The 19,120-nt window shown below is 38.5% G+C and overlaps 1 protein-coding gene across 1 annotated transcript in view; it reads left to right on the top strand.

The window, feature by feature from the left end:
- SUPT20H (SPT20 homolog, SAGA complex component) overlaps positions 1–19,120 on the top strand; it is a 33,840-nt gene that overhangs the window by 14,223 nt on the left and 497 nt on the right. The window contains exons 11-25 of the mRNA XM_084769816.1: positions 415–571; positions 658–714; positions 1,847–1,918; positions 3,746–3,903; positions 4,910–4,936; positions 5,433–5,465; positions 6,358–6,466; positions 6,863–6,965; positions 7,221–7,376; positions 9,020–9,326; positions 9,911–10,068; positions 11,953–12,008; positions 14,091–14,207; positions 16,861–16,966; positions 18,489–18,601. Coding sequence (XP_084625942.1) covers positions 415–571; positions 658–714; positions 1,847–1,918; positions 3,746–3,903; positions 4,910–4,936; positions 5,433–5,465; positions 6,358–6,466; positions 6,863–6,965; positions 7,221–7,376; positions 9,020–9,326; positions 9,911–10,068; positions 11,953–12,008; positions 14,091–14,207; positions 16,861–16,966; positions 18,489–18,601 — 1,729 coding nt within the window. The remainder of the gene's footprint in view (positions 1–414; positions 572–657; positions 715–1,846; positions 1,919–3,745; positions 3,904–4,909; positions 4,937–5,432; positions 5,466–6,357; positions 6,467–6,862; positions 6,966–7,220; positions 7,377–9,019; positions 9,327–9,910; positions 10,069–11,952; positions 12,009–14,090; positions 14,208–16,860; positions 16,967–18,488; positions 18,602–19,120) is intronic.

Genomic DNA, 19,120 nt, shown 5'->3' with positions numbered 1-19,120 from the left:
ACAAAAAGGTTGTGAGGCTGAGAAAAAACCAGATAGGAACAGGAGGATAGTTGCTTCATTACTTCTCCACACCAATTGGAAGCAGTTAACAAGAAAACAGAGTGTAACTTAGAGTTTTGAGAAAAAGAATCACAGTTTTAGAGATTAATTTATAATGGCTATTTCTGGATTTGAATCAGGGTGGCCACATGGTCATGAGTATTTTGCTTGGTTTTTTCTGTTGTTGTTGTTTGTTTTCCACCTGTGCCTAAAGCTTGCGGGTATGAAAGTATTATTTACATATACAATACTTTTGTGTATGTATATAATATATATAGGTTATAGATAGGTGCTTGTGATTTAATTTGTAATCAGTGCATGCTATTTCTTTTCCATGTATGAGTTGTTCCTTTATTGAATCCCAACATATTTTAGGTGTTTGAAGAGGTACTCCAGGTCTTCCCTGAACCGGCAGCAAGACCTGTCTCATTGCCCTCCTCCTCCTCAGCTGAGGTTACTTGATTTCTTACAAAAACGGAAGGAAAGGAAAGCAGGTCAACATTACGACCTCAAAATTTCTAAAGCAGGGAATGTAAGTATTGTTAAGGCGCTCACTGTCCTGGTAGGCTAGCCTTGCTCTAAGTTGTCTGTGTAATTGTTGTGCCTTTAACTTTGCAGTGTGTAGACATGTGGAAGCGGAGCCCCTGTAACTTGGCTGTGCCTTCTGAAGTAGATGTAAGTTCATGCATGCTGCTCGCTAGCACAGGGCCAGAGTCAGCATTGGGAAGCTAGTTCTGTGACAGAATAGGGAAAACAACAACAACAACTTGCTTTTTAGGAAAACAAGTTCTCAGTTTAAGGAGCCGTGTGTTTATATCAGTCATGTGGTTTGTTGTTTTGTCCTTTGAGTCTGGCTTTGGTTGTATAGCTGAGGATGTCCTCAAACATGGGGTGATCCTCCTATCTCAGTCAGTCTCCCCAGTCCAGAGATTATGGGAGTGGGCCACCATTCCAGCCTCGGTTACACAGGGGCATGACATTTGAGTAGAGTTTTCTGTGAGGAGCAGGGATAATGGTAAAGCTTCAGAATATGCAAAGAGTGTGGCATATTTTACATAATGACAGGAAATGTCCTTGTGTCTTTCTATAGTGTTTCTTCATAATTAACTCACAATGCTTCTGTACTCAAACGGGTGAAATTTAAAGATATTAGTAATATTAGAGCTATGGCCCAAATTAGGAACTCCCAGCAGTATTCTTTACTAATAATCTCTAAGACACATGAACTCTAAGTGATCATAAGGGTGTTATGAAACATTATTTTGTATTTCATTTCCTGTTTCTTTTAGAGTCCATTTTTGTTATTTTTTTTTCAGTTATTTATGTACATATTTGTTTTTATATTGTATACGCATCTGCATACCGTAACACATGTGGAAGATCAAAGGACAACTTTTGGGAGTTGATTCTTTGCTTCTGCCACATTGCTCCTGGGCAGCAAACTCATATGTTCAAGCTAAGCCATCTGGCCAGCTCTTACTCATTTCTTTATGATTGTCATTCCAAAATTATTCATTATTTCAATAATGCTTTTTGTATTATTGTTATAACAGTTAAAACACAGAGCCAAAGGCATCTATAGACTATGCATGCATATGTGGCCTCCAGGCAGCCAGTGCTCTTAACCACTAAACCATCTGCAGCCTCACATGCCAAACTTCTCATTAAATGCATCAGAAGGGTTTTCAACTCCTAAATACAAGTGCTTGTTGACACTGCTGGTTGAAACCCTTGTTCCCAGTTGTTTCTGTTGAATTGTCTTTGTTCCAATACTGATCCCATTTGATTCAGTGTCTTTATTGTTTAGGTGGAGAAATATGCTAAAGTAGAAAAATCCATCAAATCTGATGACTCACAACCAACAGTCTGGCCAGCTCATGTAAGTAATTAGTACCAGTCTCTTTCATTGATGATGCATTTTGCCTATGTATGTTTTGTCTTGAGATAGTTTCTCTTGTAGCCCAAACTGGCCTCAGACTTGCAATGTAGTCAAGGCTGACCCTGGAACGTCGATCATCTTGCTTTTACTGTCCCAAGTTCCAGATGTGCCCCTACCATATTTGGCTTAAAATGCTTATAAATTGGGCTCTGAATTTATTAAACAGAAAAGTACTTTTTTGGGTTTTTTGTTTTTGTTTTTGTTTTTCAAGACAGGGATTCTCTGTATAATAGCCCTGGCTGACCTAGACTCACTTTGTAGACCAGGCTGGCCTCGAACTCACAGAGATCCACCTGCCTCTGTCTCCTGAGTGCTGGGATTACAGGCGTGCGCCACCATTCCCGGCTTAGAAAATTAGTTTTGATATATAACTTTTTAAAAGTGTAATTTGAGCTCTTGTGGGCATCAAGGAAAAATAATTAGCCCGGAGTATGTTTTTCATTTTACAGAGCAGTTTTAATGTAACGCTACATTTTTATGTAGGGCATGGTAGCCTATGCCTATAATATCAGCTCCTGGAGGCAGAGGCTGGAGGCTCCCAAATTGAAGGTCAGTCTGTACTATATAGGGAGCTACTCAAAACACCAAAATAAGAGTCAAGTCTAATGGTACATTACTGCAAGTCCGGACTAGGGAAACTGCTGCTAGAAAAGGATGTTTTGACAATATCCTGGGCTGCTATAGATATTATATAATATATACATATACTACGTAGTATAATTTCTATAGTCTTATAGAAAACAACCACATTTTTATTGTTGTTTTGGCTGTATATTGGTGGTTCTCACTTGCCTTTGTTTAAAATTAGCATATTCTTTTAAAGATGTCTTTGAGACATGATTTTCTGTGTGACCTCGGCTTGCCTGGAATTTTGCTGTATTTACCAGCTGGTCTTGGACTTGTTATCATTCTGCTGCCTCTCCCTCCTGAATGCTGATGTAACAGGCACATACCACATGCCTGGCTTAAAGCTAGCTCTGAATGGAACGGATCTGATTTTCTCATTGTAATAATTTCTTATTATTTTTGATGGCCTCTAGGGGCAAAATAATAAGATTTATGGACATCTTAAAGGTGTTTTGTATGGATGGCTGATGACAAAAACATTCTGCTTTCAAACTTTATTTTCAGATTGTTAAATATTGCAGTGTATATATAGTTTATGAAGCTCTGTGCATGTCTCTCTGGCTTGCTGAGATGCAGCTTTGGAACACTTAGTATAAAGGACTGTGAAGAGAGAGTCCTAAGCAATAGTTCTCCATGAGAGTTTGGGCTGTTCAATTCCTTTACATTTATTTATTTGATTCTATTTGTGAGATGGGGTCTTATTGTATAGTCCTAGCTGGCCTGGAACTCACTGTCTAGAACAAGCTGGTCTTGAGCTCAAAGAAATCTGCCTCCCAAGTGCTGGAGTTAGGACACTTGCCACCACACTTGACCAATTCATTTACTTGTAATTTGGAAATAGCTATGCCAGCGATGGGTTTAGTTTGACAGTTGGGTGAGATACTACTTGTTACGTGCTGTGGCAATATTCAGTAAATGTTTGTTATAATTTTCATTATATGTGTAGAAATATATATCAATTTCTTAATGTATGTCTCGGTATCATAAATAATCATCCTGAGCTTTATGGTTTTATGCTGCCTTAAACATTTCTTTAGTCCCCTGTATATACCAGACATAAGTCAGTTTTTATTGTTATTTTGTTGTTGATGATTCTTGCTGCTTGAGAAGAAATTATTTGGGATTCTCTGTCCTTTTCAGGATGTAAAGGACGATTATGTATTTGAATGTGAAGGTGGTAATCAGTATCAGAAAACAAAGCTGACCATCTTACAGTCTCTCGGTGATCCACTTTACTATGGTAAAATACAGCCCTGGAAAGCAGATGAAGACAACGACAGCCAAATGTCTCCATCCCAGTGAGTTCTGATGAGTAGATGTAATAGACAGAGGCCATCCCGAACCTATTTACAACTACCAAGGAGCTGCCAACTACGGAATAGTTTTCCTCTAGGGATCTGGTATTTAATATATACCAATGTATATATTATATATACGCATATATATATATTTTGACAGAGGATGTGAGTAGAGTTGAAATTGAGTTATTTATAATCATCTATTTTTAAAGTACAGATAATTATTTTTGTGGTAGTTTTGGGATTTTGCTTTTATTATGTTTATATTGTTGGCACTTTAGTTGATTTTTGGAATGATACATTATTAGTACAGGGTACTAATACTTAGTTTTGATTTTGGGGTTGGGGAGCTTGGCCAAGGTCCATGTAGCCCTGGCTGGCGTGGAACATGCTATGGAGACTAGGCTGGTCTCAAACTCACTGAGATTGGCCTGCTTTTGCCTCTGCCTCCTTAGTGCTGGGATAAATTTGATTATATGGTATGTAAATTTGATATATGTATTATTACTTTGTTTTTTAAAATCACATTCATACTGTTTTAAAAAATGGGAAAGAGCTCATGAGAATAAAAAAAAAGAGTAGAGTTCAGTTGTATGTCAGATTATCATTAAAACCTTTACCAAAATTGATTTGAAATTTATGAAGAATGATGGATTTTAGAGTTACTTTACTCATACCTAGGTAAAAACAAGAAGAACTGGCAGGAATGCCTCAGTTTATAGCTATCAACCGTTTTGATTATGCATATTTATGAAATTCTTCTCCCAAAGATACATTCACCATTGTAAATGCACCTGCTTCTCTATAGCGTAAGGACACAGTACCTATTCATTTGTGAAGTTCAGTCCCTGTGGGCATGGGACAGCTTCCAGGAGTCAGCGGAGACTTCTGCCATTATTCTGCAGCATCTGTGCTCTTCCACATCCTTCCACCTTCAGAACCTAAGAGCTGTGAGGTTTAAGTTTGGCCTTCCTTAACTGTTTTTCTTTTACATTTTATATTTCAGCTCCTCCGCAGAGGACCATTCAAATTGGTAATTAAAAAATAAGACTCACTTGTTTTAATATGTTAAGTTACAATGTCTAACTTGAACAAAAACCTTAGAAAAGATTTTTGTTTGAGTTGGTAGTAAGCTTTCATTCTAGTCTAAAATAATTTTAAGACTTCTAGAATCAAATGAATGGAAAGCCACAGCAGTTCAGTAGTTACTGTAGCTCAGTGGTTTTACTTAAGGGACAATGTTTATAAACTGTATAGTGGTGATTGGTAGTTTTATTCAAGATTATGCAGATTATAAGTATTAAATAAAATTTTCCTAAGGCAAATCAGTCAAATTGATTATTTCATTGATGAGTGTAAAACTTGAGCATTATTTCTCAAGTTTAATTAATTTTTTAATGTAATGATACATTGGTAGATTTAAAATGAATTTTTAATATATTGCTCTGACTAAAAGAAAGACTTTAAGAATTAACCCAAGATGTCTTAAGACTCTTACCTAACACTTCTCTTTCTTGGTAACATTTTAGGTTCATTATTGGTTCAAAGACTGATGCAGAGAGGTAAACTGCATTTGTTTCTTTATTTTTGATCAGACTGGATATGAGTCTGCATTTTTGTAGGGTAGATAGAGTGTTTTCTGAGTCACAGATGTTGATTTTATTTCACATTTAACTAGACATTACATAATTTACTGTCTTGAATTAAATCACTTAATAAAATCTCTGAGATGTATTTTCTTGATATTTTAATGAATATTTAAAAAATTAAATATTTTGTTTAAAATAGTTTATTTTAGTTAAGAAAACTTAGGTATCTGAGAAAGACGATTTTTAAGGTAGAAGTTTATAATCTAAGGGAAAGGAAATGAGAAATTGTGTTGTTTGCTCATTGGTTTAATTGTATTGTAATGAAGGATGACCTTATAATTTCTATATTAGAAATAAGATTTTAAAAATGCACCTTTAGATAAATTTATCATGATTAGCAGAAAAGATTTGAACATTACTTTGTCATTGGAAAGATTAGAGTAAGTCTCTTTTTATTACGTTTATTTGGTGTCTGCTCATTTGTTGTCACCCAAAAGTCCGGTGGCGGGTGGGAGTTGGCTCTCCTTCCACCATGTGGGTTGTTAGGCTTGAAGGCAAGCACCTTTATCCATCTCCACAGCCCAGGATCCTCTTTTTTTTAGACAGGGTTTTCTTGTGAAGGTCAGTCTAGCCTTGGACTCTTGACCAGTCTCTCCGCCTTTCTGCTATGGAACATTATGAGACTAATGAGAATTCACTTTGAGGCCCTAATTGCTTGTGGTTGGCACTTAGAGGGCACTTGTAACATTTTGATTATTTTGTTAAATCTGATGGGACTTAATGTTTTTGCATTATTTATTTCCTATATGATTTGTCTTTAAGACAATTTGGTCAATCCTTTCCTATTTTTTTCCTGAAATTTCAGAGTAATTAATCAGTACCAAGAGTTGGTCCAGAATGAAGCCAAATGCCCAGTGAAGATGTCACACAGCTCTAGTGGTTCAGCCAATCTCAATCCAGGGGAGGAGACGGAAGTATGTTCACACTGTTGCTGCTTTATACATCCTTGTTTCTCAGGAAGTCTCAGAAATTTGAAGGGCACAGGAGTTTTAGCTTTGCTTTTACTTTTAACTTTGTAAGCTTTTTTATTCACCTTTATGGTAGAAAGTTTCAAAAGTACTCAATGATAGGTACAAGTTGCTATTCCTGTTAAAGGTTGCTTGTGAAAGGTGCCAGGTTTTCCTTTACTTTCTGCCCTTCCCTGGGACCCACCTCACCTCATTACGTATGTCTTAGTCTGTGGGTATCATGGAAACTTTGTTCCTTTGTAATAGCTCTGATGCTGAGAACTTTTCAGTTAGAAATTTCATGTAGGAATTGTAATGATACTAATTTTAATTTTAACAGCTGTGTTTATTGTCCCTCCTCAGCAGTCCGATACTGTGTCCATTCAGTCCTCAGTTTTGGGCAAAGGAGTAAAACATCGGCCCCCACCCATCAAGCTCCCCTCAAGCTCAGGAAACAGCTCCTCAGGTATTGGAGAAATCAACTTACTCGTTTTTACCATGATAAGTCACAGAATTTTAAATTACAAATACAGGGAAAAGACTATTATGTATTCCTATGAGTGTGTGCCCGTGTGCATACCTGGAGGGTGGCTGCGTCCTAGAGGTAGCTAGTTTGGGTGGGTGGTGGGACCTGAACTCTGGTCTTTATGATTGCTCAGCAAGTGCTCTTGTAACTGTCGAACTGTCTCTCCAGCCCAGGAAATAACTTGTCTTCTCCCAGGTAACTACTTTACAGCACAACAGGCCAGCAGCTTCCTGAAATCTCCAACTCCTCCTCCATCATCTAAGCCAAGTCTTTCTCGGAAATCATCTGTGGATCTCAGTCAAGTCAGCATGCTTTCTCCTGCCGCCCTGTCACCTGCCAGCTCATCACAGAGTGAGTCATGATTTAAACTCTTATTCAAATTTCCATACGTCTTTGCATTGGTGTTTCTTGAGGCAGCTTTCATTCAATCTGTGAACAGTGAAATTTGAATGTACTGTGTACCCAAAATGTGTGAATTGCATGAAACTCCAGGTAGAGTTCTTGGCTTTTGTTGGCTCTATGTACTTTGTGTTTACTGAAATTGTATTTGCCTCTTTATATCTATGTATGCACTTCGTGTATACCTTTCTTTTAGGGTTGTTGCCTATACATCTTCTTTAAAAATTGCCTGGCAATAAGATTGCAAACAGTGCACCTTAGGATCTTTTTTCTTACTATGTAAACTGTGGCTGATACTAAAAAGAAAATGTGAGAGTGAATTATTATAGGTACTGTCTTTGTATGCACTACGACACCAGCTGGTTCCAAGGTTACATGCAATAAACTGAAAAGTGGTGTTTGAGAACACATCTACACTGTCACATTTAAGCTGTCACTAAAATGTGATAAACTGAACATAAGAAAACAGCATTCTCTCTTCTGGTTACCCTTTTTAACAGCAAGTAGAGGCAATATAGGAATGCAAGTTTTAATTTGAGAGAATTTCTTCAAATGAATATCTGACTGTGTAAGGTACTAATTTGGGGGAGGGTTCCAGTTTTTTAGCTTTTTTTTTTCTTGGTAGCTAGTGTGTGCGGTCAGTGTACTGCACAGTGCTAGGGCTGTCCTAGATATTAATGTCTGCATCCTGATAGCTCAAAAGGTGTCATTTTTCTGCCTTCTTGTTTTGCACAAAGAAAAATAAATAAATTTTCGAAAGTCTTGTTGACACTTGTCATGTTGTGGGTGTGGACTGTGGTGATGTGCTGCACACAGCTGCTGTGTTGAGTCAGGGTGGAGTGACGGCCTCTGGACATTCACATCTCTCTCCTTTCTTTCTGCAGGACATGAAAGCTAAAAAGGAAACACCTCGAGAGCTTTTGCTTTATTTTTTGGTTTCATTTTTTGTTTTTATTTTTTTAAGTTGATAAAACTGTGCATACTTCATTCACAACAGATTTTCTATACATTCTACATTTACAGAAGTACACAGTTACTGTTAAAGATGCAGTATTATCTACAAAGTACTTGCTTTATTCTTTGTAAATTTTTTTGTCAGGGTAAACTTGATATGTTGAGACTTAACATGTATATCTTGGTGCCAAAATATAATGATAGCCTTGTGTAGCTTACTAAGTATTGTCAGTTTACCTCAGACAGTTAAGCCAAAGAAGCAGTATTTTTCTTTAAAGAAGTCTTGAATTAGTGAAATCACAAATAACAAAAATTAACTTAAGTTCATTTTCAACTTGGTAGGCAAAAGGCAGCATGTAGGAGACTAACCTTTCAGTGGGTGTTGTGGTAGAGTGTAAGTTGTATTTCCATTGTTTCTGTGATAGCATCTGGAGTGGGGCTTTTAGGTGATATACTGCATCCTTAATTGTAATTGAGTGTAGCAACACTCATGGATTGTGTAAGGAGTTGACACTTGCAGTTAACTGCTTTTTAAAACTTGGAACAAATTTGTCAGTGCTAAGTAAGATTCCATTAACCTTATTTTAAAAGGACCGGCCATTTATAACAAACTAGCAATTTTTATTTTTCTCAATGAGCAGGATCTGGAACTCCTAAGCCATCTTCTCCTACACCAACCCCTTCATCGGCCCCACACCCTCCTGATGCTCAGAACTCAACTCCTAGTACCCCTTCAGCCACCCCATCTCCCCAAGATTCAGGCTTCACCCCTCAGCCCACTTTGTTAACTCAGTTTGCTCAGCAGCAAAGGGCTCTGAGCCAGGCAATGCCTGTGACAACCATTCCTCTTTCTACCATGGTAACATCTATAACAACAGGAAGCACGGTCTCCCCGGTCATGGCAGACTCTGCTGGGCTTAACTCCATCAGTGCAGTGAGCTCTGTTGGGTAAGTTAACAATGTTAAAGACGTTTCTATTTGTGAGATTGAGGCAAATTGCATGTTATACTGAAAGATGGTGTTTTGATATAGTCAGGAGTTGCTTTGGGTGGGTGATAGAGTTTTAGTAACAAGTCTTAGCACCGATACAAAGATGTATTCATAGTTGTCCAGATTTTGTCATTTGCCTGTTAACTGTCTTTGAATCACTTGGGCAGGACTTTGCTTCTCTGTATTCTAAAGTATTTAGGGATGTGCTCAATACCTGAGCCAGCCTTGTTACACTTAAGCACTAAAGTGAAACTTGGCCTAGAAATTGCTATTTTAAAAAATTATTACATTTATTTGGGGATGTATGTGCCAAGGGCACATGTAGAGGTGAGAGGGTAGCTTGCATGTTTTGGTGTTTTTCCTTCCACCATCTACATTTTCAGGCTCAGTGGCAAGTGCCTGCTGAGCCATCTCACCTGCGCTAGAGGAATTAATTTTTAAAACAGAAATGATAGAATTTATCTTACAGTTTTTTACTCTGAAGAATTATGAGGCTGGTGTTTGCTTTCATAGTGTGTAATGCTCTGTCCCTTATCCTGCAGTGGAGCCCAGGCTCTGAAGAGTGGCTCAAACTCCATACTGGGCTGTGACACTGGTGCCATAACTCCTGCAGGGAAAAACCTGTGCAGCGGCCTTCTCCCATCAGGAGCTCTCTTAACAAGTGCCCTGCCCAGTGCTGTGCAGGCAACTCCTCAAGCAGGTTAGAATAAACAACACGCGCAAGTCTTTTATTTATCCAGTTGTTCTGTTTTGTTTTGATGTATTTTTAAAGACAGGATCTCATGTAGCTGGTGTCACCCTGCTCTGTCCTGAAGGTGACCCTCCGCTGCTCCTCCTGTTTCCACCTTGCAGAGCTGGGAGATGGCTGCTGTCTTCCCCCGTACCCAGCCATACAAAGCATTATTTTAAGCACATTGCTAAAAGCACTAAATGTGTTTTCCACAAAGTTTTATTTCTTAGATACTTGAAAATGCCTTGTTTTAGTTCTAATATCAAATAACTACCTAGCAAACAGCTACTGTTAAATCTGTAACTCTATGCATGTTATGTCCTTCTGCTTTGGAAAAGTAAATAGTGAAAAGCTTTCTTAGTTGTGGAAAAAAACCTAGAAGTATAATATAAAAATATTGTTATCTTCCAATTCTAGTTGTGCTTATTTTAATAAGAAGGAGCTGTGAAAATTAAAGTCACAAATTGAATTTTAGATGCTTAGAGTTACATGTAAGAAACTTCCAGGGAGCCAGGTTTACATGGCTTCAGTGCTGTTCTTAGAGAAGCCACTTAATTCTGCCCTAGTCTCAGTCTCATTGGCATGGCTTTACCTGGTGCTTAGAGGAAAGAGGCAGTCTACTAGTGCCTTTGATAAGCTGGGAAGCCACATGCAGAAGACATGCTCCTTTGTAAGCTCTGCCACAGTGAGATACTAAGTGGATGCCAGGACCTGGCACACATATCCACAGCACTGACTATCTCAAAAGTCTCCCCCAGGGATGAATGGGATGCACCTGAGACTTTCTCAGTTTCTCTTACAAGCCTTTGATGACATCACATACAAATTCTCTGCATCTTTTTCTGAAATGACATTTGATAGAGGACTACATATGTATTTTGTTTATGAAATCTTACCACTTCTCCCATCTTGGGATTATAGGCACAAACTACTGTACCTGGACTAGATAATTTTTAAAATCTGTATTCAGATTGATATGAACAATGAACAAAATCTGCACTTTTTTTTTTTTTTAGGAAGCTGGGTAGGGGGTTTTGAGACAAGGTCTCACTTTTAGCTCTCGCTGTCTTAGAACTCACTATGTAGATCAGGCTGGACTTGAGCTAGCTCCTCTGCCTTCTGAGTGCTGGGATGAAAGGCACACACCAGCATGCTGGTTAATTTGCATATACTTTTAGACCAAGATCAACAAACCGTAGCTACACAGCCTGCCAGTAATGATTTTTACATCTGTATGTGTGAGAACATGTTGGCTTAAGTCTAGAGTCAGGTCAGCCTGGAAGCATCTGTTCTGTCCTTCATATGGGCTCTGGGGTTGGACTTAGGTCACCAGGACTTGGTGGCAAGTGCTGTTACCTGCTGAGCCATCTTGCTAGTATTTTATTTTGCTTTTATTTAAATTCAGAATTAATAAGCCATTATATCCTAACTTTAGTTCTTATCTTTACAAAAATCAGTTTTTTTTTTAACATTTTGGTGATTGGTATTTTGTATACAAAATTTAGCATTTAATGTATGTAACTAAGGAATGTGAACAAATGGCAGTTAAAATGTGCTTGCACAATAGTGGTAGTTTTGTTATCTTCATGGTGTATACATAATTCTAGATGACTTTCTTCAACAGTAAGAGAAATGAAGAAAAATGCAGAATATATATGTAGTACTTAACATCTTTAAGCAAAATGCCAATATTGACAAATAATAAAACGGTTCTTTTTGTTGTTAAAGTGTTTGAAAATTATGTGTAAATTAGTCATTTGGAGAAAGGACAATAATGTATTTTCTCATGTTGAAGTATAAATTTTCATCTGTAGTACTGTCAGTTCCATTATAACCATGAGTTTTATTTTATAGGTGTCCCATTTGGTTTAAAAAATACTTCAAGTCTCAGGCCTTTAAATCTTCTCCAGGTAAATATGAAACAGTGCTTTTTATTTAAATTTTTATATTTGTATATGTCAGTATCTGAAATTTTGAAGTTTATCCAGAATTTTCTAAGGATATGTATAGTGCTGCCTTTATGTAGTTAAGTATAAAAATGAATGAATGAATGAATGAATAAGATAATGGATATTCTGTAGATGTGTTTTCATTGGCTGTGCTTCCTTCCCAGTCAAGAGCTTGCTGCCGCAATGGGGAGTTTCTGAAAAGGCACATGCCTACAACAATGGCAGTTGGAGTACTTGCAGACATTTGTGTACTATAGGCTCACCATGGGGTTTGTACTTGAAGGTTTCAAAGCTTGGGATGCATTATTTTCCCCAAGGAAGATTATGCTTTCTACTCATTTTGTAACTGTTTGTTAGGCCTAATGTGTACCTAATGATGAGGCCTTAACTTTTTTACATTACTATGTCACCCTACCCATAAAGTGATAGAAAACTGAGTATTAGAGCACCTGTTTTGCATGGGCAAGGCCTTGGGTTGAAAACCTAGCAATGCATGAGAGAGAAGAGAGCTAAGGCACAGAACACTCAGGGTCGCATGTTAGCCCCTTTACTTGCTGGTCTATCCTTCTGCTCCTAATTACTTACCCTATTCCATCTCTTGTTCCACTTGCCATTTTTTATGTGAAATTCCTTTTAGTTATTAAAATAATGGGTCTCAATACAGTGTTTTAACCCGTGTCCTTTTCCTTACTCACCGTCGTCCTAACCTGCTTCTTCCACACTGGTTCACTTTCTTCCTCCACAGTGCCCTCTTTACTTTATGAGTGTGTGCTCGACTGGTTAAAATTTGGACTCTACATGCTATTACATGTTGCTATTTCTTTTGAGTTTTTCTGCCATTACCCTCAACTTGGTTTACCCTCTTCCCCAAAGTCCTTTAAGAATCAGATATTAAGCTAGTAGTTTGGAAACTGGATAGTTGTCTATAGAGAACATAAAGGTAGTCCTGCAGATAAAGGCCTGATGATAATGCAGTGCTTGGGGTTATTGGGGAATAGCAGTGCCTGAGAGATCAGCTAACCTCATATGCAGTCGTAACTGACTGGGAAGTCAGCTACAAACTCATACTCTGTACATGGTTGAAATACGCTGTCAATATATGCAGACCCATTGCAGAGCCACACACAGATAATGTGGGCACAGCTAGAGACCATGTTGCTTTAATTAGAATTATGTTCTTTCATAATGTGTTAACTTGTACCTTAAGTATTTTATGACAGAGACAAAAAGGAATGAGGACACAGCCACCTTGTCTATTAGTGAAGAAGGAATACTACTGCACCCACACTATGTCAGATTTAGTGGATTTAGTTTTCTTAGTGAAAGGATTGCCATTTTTAAATTGAATTTGGATTCAGGATAAGAGCAGCTTACAGTCTCCACAGTAAAGGCACTTTCTTATAAACCTTAGAATTCCTTGCCCTGTTGTATTAAAATGGTAATTTTTAGGGATATTGGCAAGACTAGAACAAATTTGGGGCATGGGTTGTCTTACATTTCTGAATCATAACTTTGATTTTTTTTTTTAGGTAGGGACAGCTTGTAAAGTTCAGCTTGGCTTTGAACCCTCCCTTCTGCCTCAGCCCAAGTGCTAGGAGTATAGGCACTCCAGTGTGTCACTATGCTCAATTAGTTAGTCAGTTCATAATGCATGCAGTGATCTTTTGTGCTGATCCATAAGAAATGATAAATGTTTAATAAACAGTAAACTTGGATAGCTAACTATTAACTTGAAAGTAGAAGATTTATATTTGAAAACATTAATATTTGGGAGGGCCATAAAAGCAGTAGGACTTAAGTTTCTGGGTATACCCTGATTAAGGGCAGGCAGTTTGTTTAGTGTGTGTGAAGGGGCTAGCGCTGACCCAGCAGCTGCTGAGTTCCACCTCGGCTCCTTCTCTTGCTCTGTCTCCATCTGTTTCCTCAGAGCCCAGAAGAGTGCCTGACTCTTAGTAAATTATCTATGAATATTTGTAAGGACATTTAAATACTTCACATGAAAACAATGGAAAGGTAGCTAATTCTTGTCTAAATTCTAAATAGCTTCCTGGTGGCTCACTCATTTTTAACACCCAGCAGCAGCAACAGCAGCCGCAGCTCTCTCACTTCGTACAACCTCAGCAGCCTACCACTTCAAGTCCCCAACAGCCAGAGGAGCAGGTATGGGATATTGTGTGTGTGTGTGTGTGTGTGTGTGTGTGTACTGTAGAATTTGAGGACATGTTTTTCATATTTCCATGGTTTGATTTTGTTGGAAGAAATAGTCCCTGTGTTGTTCTCTGTCAATAAGAGCAGGTGACGCTACCTCACAATGTCTTTTCTAACCAGACTCTGGTTTGTAGAAATGTATCACTGTTGTTGGGAAGTATTGGGCAGTAGGAACACAGATTAAAAACAGATACTGCACACTGTAGTTAAATAAGAACAGCAGTAAATTGAAGTCTGAAGAGAAAGGGAAAAGTGTGCCAGGACTTTGGCTAGTCTGTAGAATCATTTGTGAAACTAAACATAGTTATTCCTGGATTCCACCTTGAGCGCCTGAGCTGATGCTGAAAACTGCCCCATCCCCTGTTGCCAGCACTCCTTTAGGTCTCTGGATGAAACACATCCTCTGGTAGGTTTCTCGGAGAGGACACACTGAAAACTTTTCTGTATTCATAGCACATTAAGGGTTTTGCTTCACTGATAAGATGTCTAATTTTCCTTTTTTTTACTTTTTAAAAACAAATTTTGTTTATTTTCTTTGTGTGTGTGTGTGTGTGCGCGTGCGCGCTTGTGGGCAATGGTGCCCTTGAGGTTAGAGGACTGGTGAGAACAGGGTCTGTGCTTCTCCTGCTCTTGAGTTCTGGGATCAGCCTTGGAGACAAGTGTCTTCACTGGGTTTACTTTTGGAGCTTTCTGTTAATATTGCTTTTTCTTACTCTGTATTACAGCTAGCTAGGAACTCAGCAGCCATTCTGCTGGGGTAATAATAGCATAGAGCTAATTCACACTATTTCACAAAGAATATTTCATCTTGCAAAATTGAAACTTTTTTTTTTTTTTTTTTTTTTTTTTTTTTTTGGTCTTTTTGAGACAGGTCACTCTGCAGACCAGGCTGGCCTAAAACTCCCGGAGATCCACTTGCTTCTGCCTCCTAAGTGCTGGGATTAAAGGCGTGCGCCACCATGCCCAGCTAAATTGAAATGTTATAAACAGCTAATAACTTCCTCAGCCCAAACATTGGCAGCCCCATTGTGCTGTGTTCCTGATCTTAACCATCCTGAGTGCCTCCTGCAGGGAGGTGGGATTATAGTCCACGTGGCCTTCCATGTTTCTTACTGTCACAGCAGACAGATCATTCCTTTGATATGTGACCAGAACATAGTGGGTGTTACAGAAATTCTCTTACTTTCCTGAGGCAGTACACTTGTTTTCCACTGTACTGCCACCTTGTTTTACATTCCCACCAGCAGTGTGGGTCACTGTCCAAATCCTCACTGATGGCTTGCTAACTTCTGCTCTTGGGGCTTGGTTTGTTTTGTTTTGTTTTAGGTTTTGTTGTTTGTATTGCTCAGTTTCTTGTAATAGAGATCAAACTCAGGGCCTCTTACAGGGTAGGCTATGCAATCTACCGATGCACTTCCTGCTTGAGCCACTTTTGTTTTGAGTAGCAGCTACCCAAGTGAGTGTGGGGTGAGAGTGTCCCTGTTTGGTGATGTGGGACAGCTTTTCTGCACTTCTTTGTTTCTATATCTCTGAAGAACAGTCTATCCAGATCCTTGGCCTATTTTTTGATGAGCTTGTTTATTTCAGTGTTGTTGAGTTGAAGACATTGTATATACGTTTTTCATAAAAAATACATCTGAGAAATCCCCAGTAACTCTTACTGAGTTGAGTTGCCTTCTCTGGTGATTGCCTGTGTGGTCCTGATACTGTGCTGTACATGTTTACTTTCTCTACTGTACTTGTGGCTTCATGTTGAAGGGATGTTTGGCAAGTCAAAGTAGCAAAGCCTTTCTCCTATATTCTTCCCTTAAGAGTTCTGTAGTTTTGTCTTTCTTAAAGTTTATTAAGATGCTCTCTCTCTTTGACTATATATGATTTGAAAGGGCTGACAGGAATCTGTCTTATTAAGATATTATTTTTAAGAGTATGGGTGTTTTGCTTGCATGTATGTCTATGGTACATGTGGAGGTCAGAAGAGGGTGTTGGATCCCCTGGAACTGGATGGCAAACAGTTGTGAGTCTCCATGTGGGGCTGGGAATCAAACACTGGTCCTATGGAAGAGCAGCCAGTGCTCTTAACCACTGAACCATCTCACCAACCTGAATTATTTTAACTTTTATAATTGTATGTATTTAGTTCCTTTGCCTAAGGCCCTGAAGTTTTAACACCTACTTTTATAATGTGCGTGTGCGTGTGTGTGGTGTTGTTTTGCAACAGACCCTTACTCTGTAGCCTATGGTAGCTTTGTACTGCATTAGCTCCAAGCACTGGGATTGTAGTATGAGCCATAGGCACAATAATTTCTAGATTATTAGGTTGAGTAATCCTAATTCATTTTTTTGCATTTTTAGTTTGTTTCACAGTAGCACAGTTCAGGAAGTGATGGTGAGGGTTTTTTATTTTAACATTTTTTGTGTGTTGTTCATTCCAAGGATTATGTTCCATATTCAATACTACTAAGTGTGTTTAGTTTATATGCATATGAACTGTTAATGCTGTTTATTCTTTCTCATACATGAAAGAAAAGCTGTCTTTTCATGGGATCATAAAAAGTTTTGCCCTTTTTGCACAAGTCACTTGCTATTTATTTTTCTTTTTACTCAGGGTTCTGAACAAGATTTAACTGCTCAAGAACAGGCCTTAACTGCTCAGCAGGCTGCTGTTATTAACCTTACTGGAGTAGGCGGCTTTACCCAGTCACAGGCAGCCAGTAAGTATCACCTTGACTTCCTATTGGGATCTCATTGAGTATATTGTTTCCCTTTCCTCCTTGCAAGCAGTAATCAGAAAAAACTGAAGTAATCTGTGAACTGTTAGATTAACCAACTGGCCAAGAGCTTTTTCTTTAAAACTTATTTTGACAGTTGATTAAAAAAACTCTTAACTCACATACATGTATGTTCTCTTTACAATGGTTAACTGGCAAACTTCTACATATTTTTCTGAGTTTCTAGAAAACTATCAAAGCAGTTTTCAGTGCTTGTACTGCAAGTAGATAAATCTGTTTTCGTAATTACCCAAGACCACGTTTTCCTAGATCGCATACACTTTCTGTTTGTAGTTGCATGACTTAAATCTTCTAATTAGCAAAACTTCTGTGAGCTACTTGTTTATGAAAATAATTCTTGGGCTGGAGAGATGGCTCAGTGGTTAAGAGCGCCACCCGCTCTTCCAAAGATCCTGAGTTCAATTCCCACAACCACATGGTGGTTCACAACCATCTGTAATGTGATCTGATGCCCTCTTCTGGCCTACAGGTGTAAATACAGGCAGAGCACTGTGTATATATAATAATAAAAAAAAAAGTAAGAAGGAAAATGACTCAACTTGAATGTTCCCATTTCCAGTAAGAAATAGTAAACTAAAAATAATATTGTATTGAATTCTGACTTCATATCTGAATAAGCCCTGATAGACTTTTATTTAAAAATTTTAACAAAGCTATAATGGAATTTGAAATTTAGTCAGTGAATTGTTCCTGTGTGACTTTGCCTTTAGATTATTGTAGGTTTGTTTCCAAATTTATATGTCCCTTAGTAGGAGTTATCAACATCTGTTTTAAAAGTATTCCTTACATAGAGTTGTAATTTTGAGCTAGTAAACTTCAAAATGCAAACATGCAAGTAATGTACCTTTGCCATACAAGTTACGATTTTTCTAAATAGCCATAGTATAATTTGTGAAAATAATTGTAGAGAGATCATGAGAATTTGTGTGGTTTCAGACAGACTGCAGTCACCGAGGCCAGGTCTTCATCCTTTCACCTACATCTGAGGATGTGGACTGACTGGGATGGCCACAGCAGCTACTTCTGGACCAAGTCCAGTATCAGCTTCTATGGGAATGAAGGAAGACACTGTGGAGGAAGGCAGGGTATAGCTGAGGTGCTAGAGCGCTTCAGCACGGGATACAAGAGGAAAGAGAGGCACAACTTCATGATTAACTTTTCTACAGACTGAGTTTGAGACCAGCCTGGGATAAGACTGTTAACAACAACAACAACAAAGAGGGAATTTGCCTGTGAACTCCCTTCCCTTTGTATGTCTAGAGTGTTCTGGAATCAATGATTCCCTTAACTAGCAGGAAACTAAATGTATTCAGAAATATTAGTGATTTGATACTGAAGGTTAATTAGAATGCTTTTATTTTTTTCATTTTCTATGTTGTCCTTTTCTAGCTCTGCTCATCTTCACACTTTCTGACTGGCCTGCTTTCCCTTTCTCCCTCTGTAGTGTTGTCTCAGCCTGGCTCTGCCGAGAACAGACCTGAGCAAAGCCTTCCTCAGCAGAGAGTCCAGCTCTCCTCTGCCTTGCAGCAGCAGCAGCAGCAGCAGCAGCAGCTACAAGTAATCCAGCAGCTTCACTTTGGTTAATTAAGCCCTGAGCTCCAAAAGTACTGTATACTCCTTTCTGTAGGGCTACTTTCTGTCTGTTAAAGCGGAAGCAATTGGTCAGTAGCTGAGTCAGGTTTATTTAGAAGTCTGACATCTTATAAGCCAGTAGGCTTGGAGCACTGAGTATATATTTTATAACAATCCATACTTTAAATCTATAAGTCTTGGTGGCACATTCTACACATCTCTCTAATGTGCATTGTATTTTGAAATTTTTAAGTGCCAGCCGTTAACTTTATAATTCCGCACTGTGGAAGTACCATTCAGTGTCATACGTGTTTAGACAAATGTTCCAGTCAGTTTGCTATGAATTTATAAATTATCATTGTATGACAAGATGAAAACAGAAGTTGTTGCATTACTACTGCAGTATGGACTGCCAGGGCTAAGTAACAGTTACGGTCGTCAAGCCCTCAGCAGGCTCCTGCACTGTCCTGGTCTGGGGCAGTTAGTTCCCTATTACCCTTTGCT

Source organism: Acomys minous, assembly GCF_964271855.1.
Source record: "Acomys minous genome assembly, chromosome: 19".
Lineage (NCBI taxonomy): Eukaryota > Metazoa > Chordata > Mammalia > Rodentia > Muridae > Acomys > Acomys minous.
Note: the sequence above shows the minus strand (reverse complement) of the source record. Positions and strands in the feature narration are given on the sequence as shown.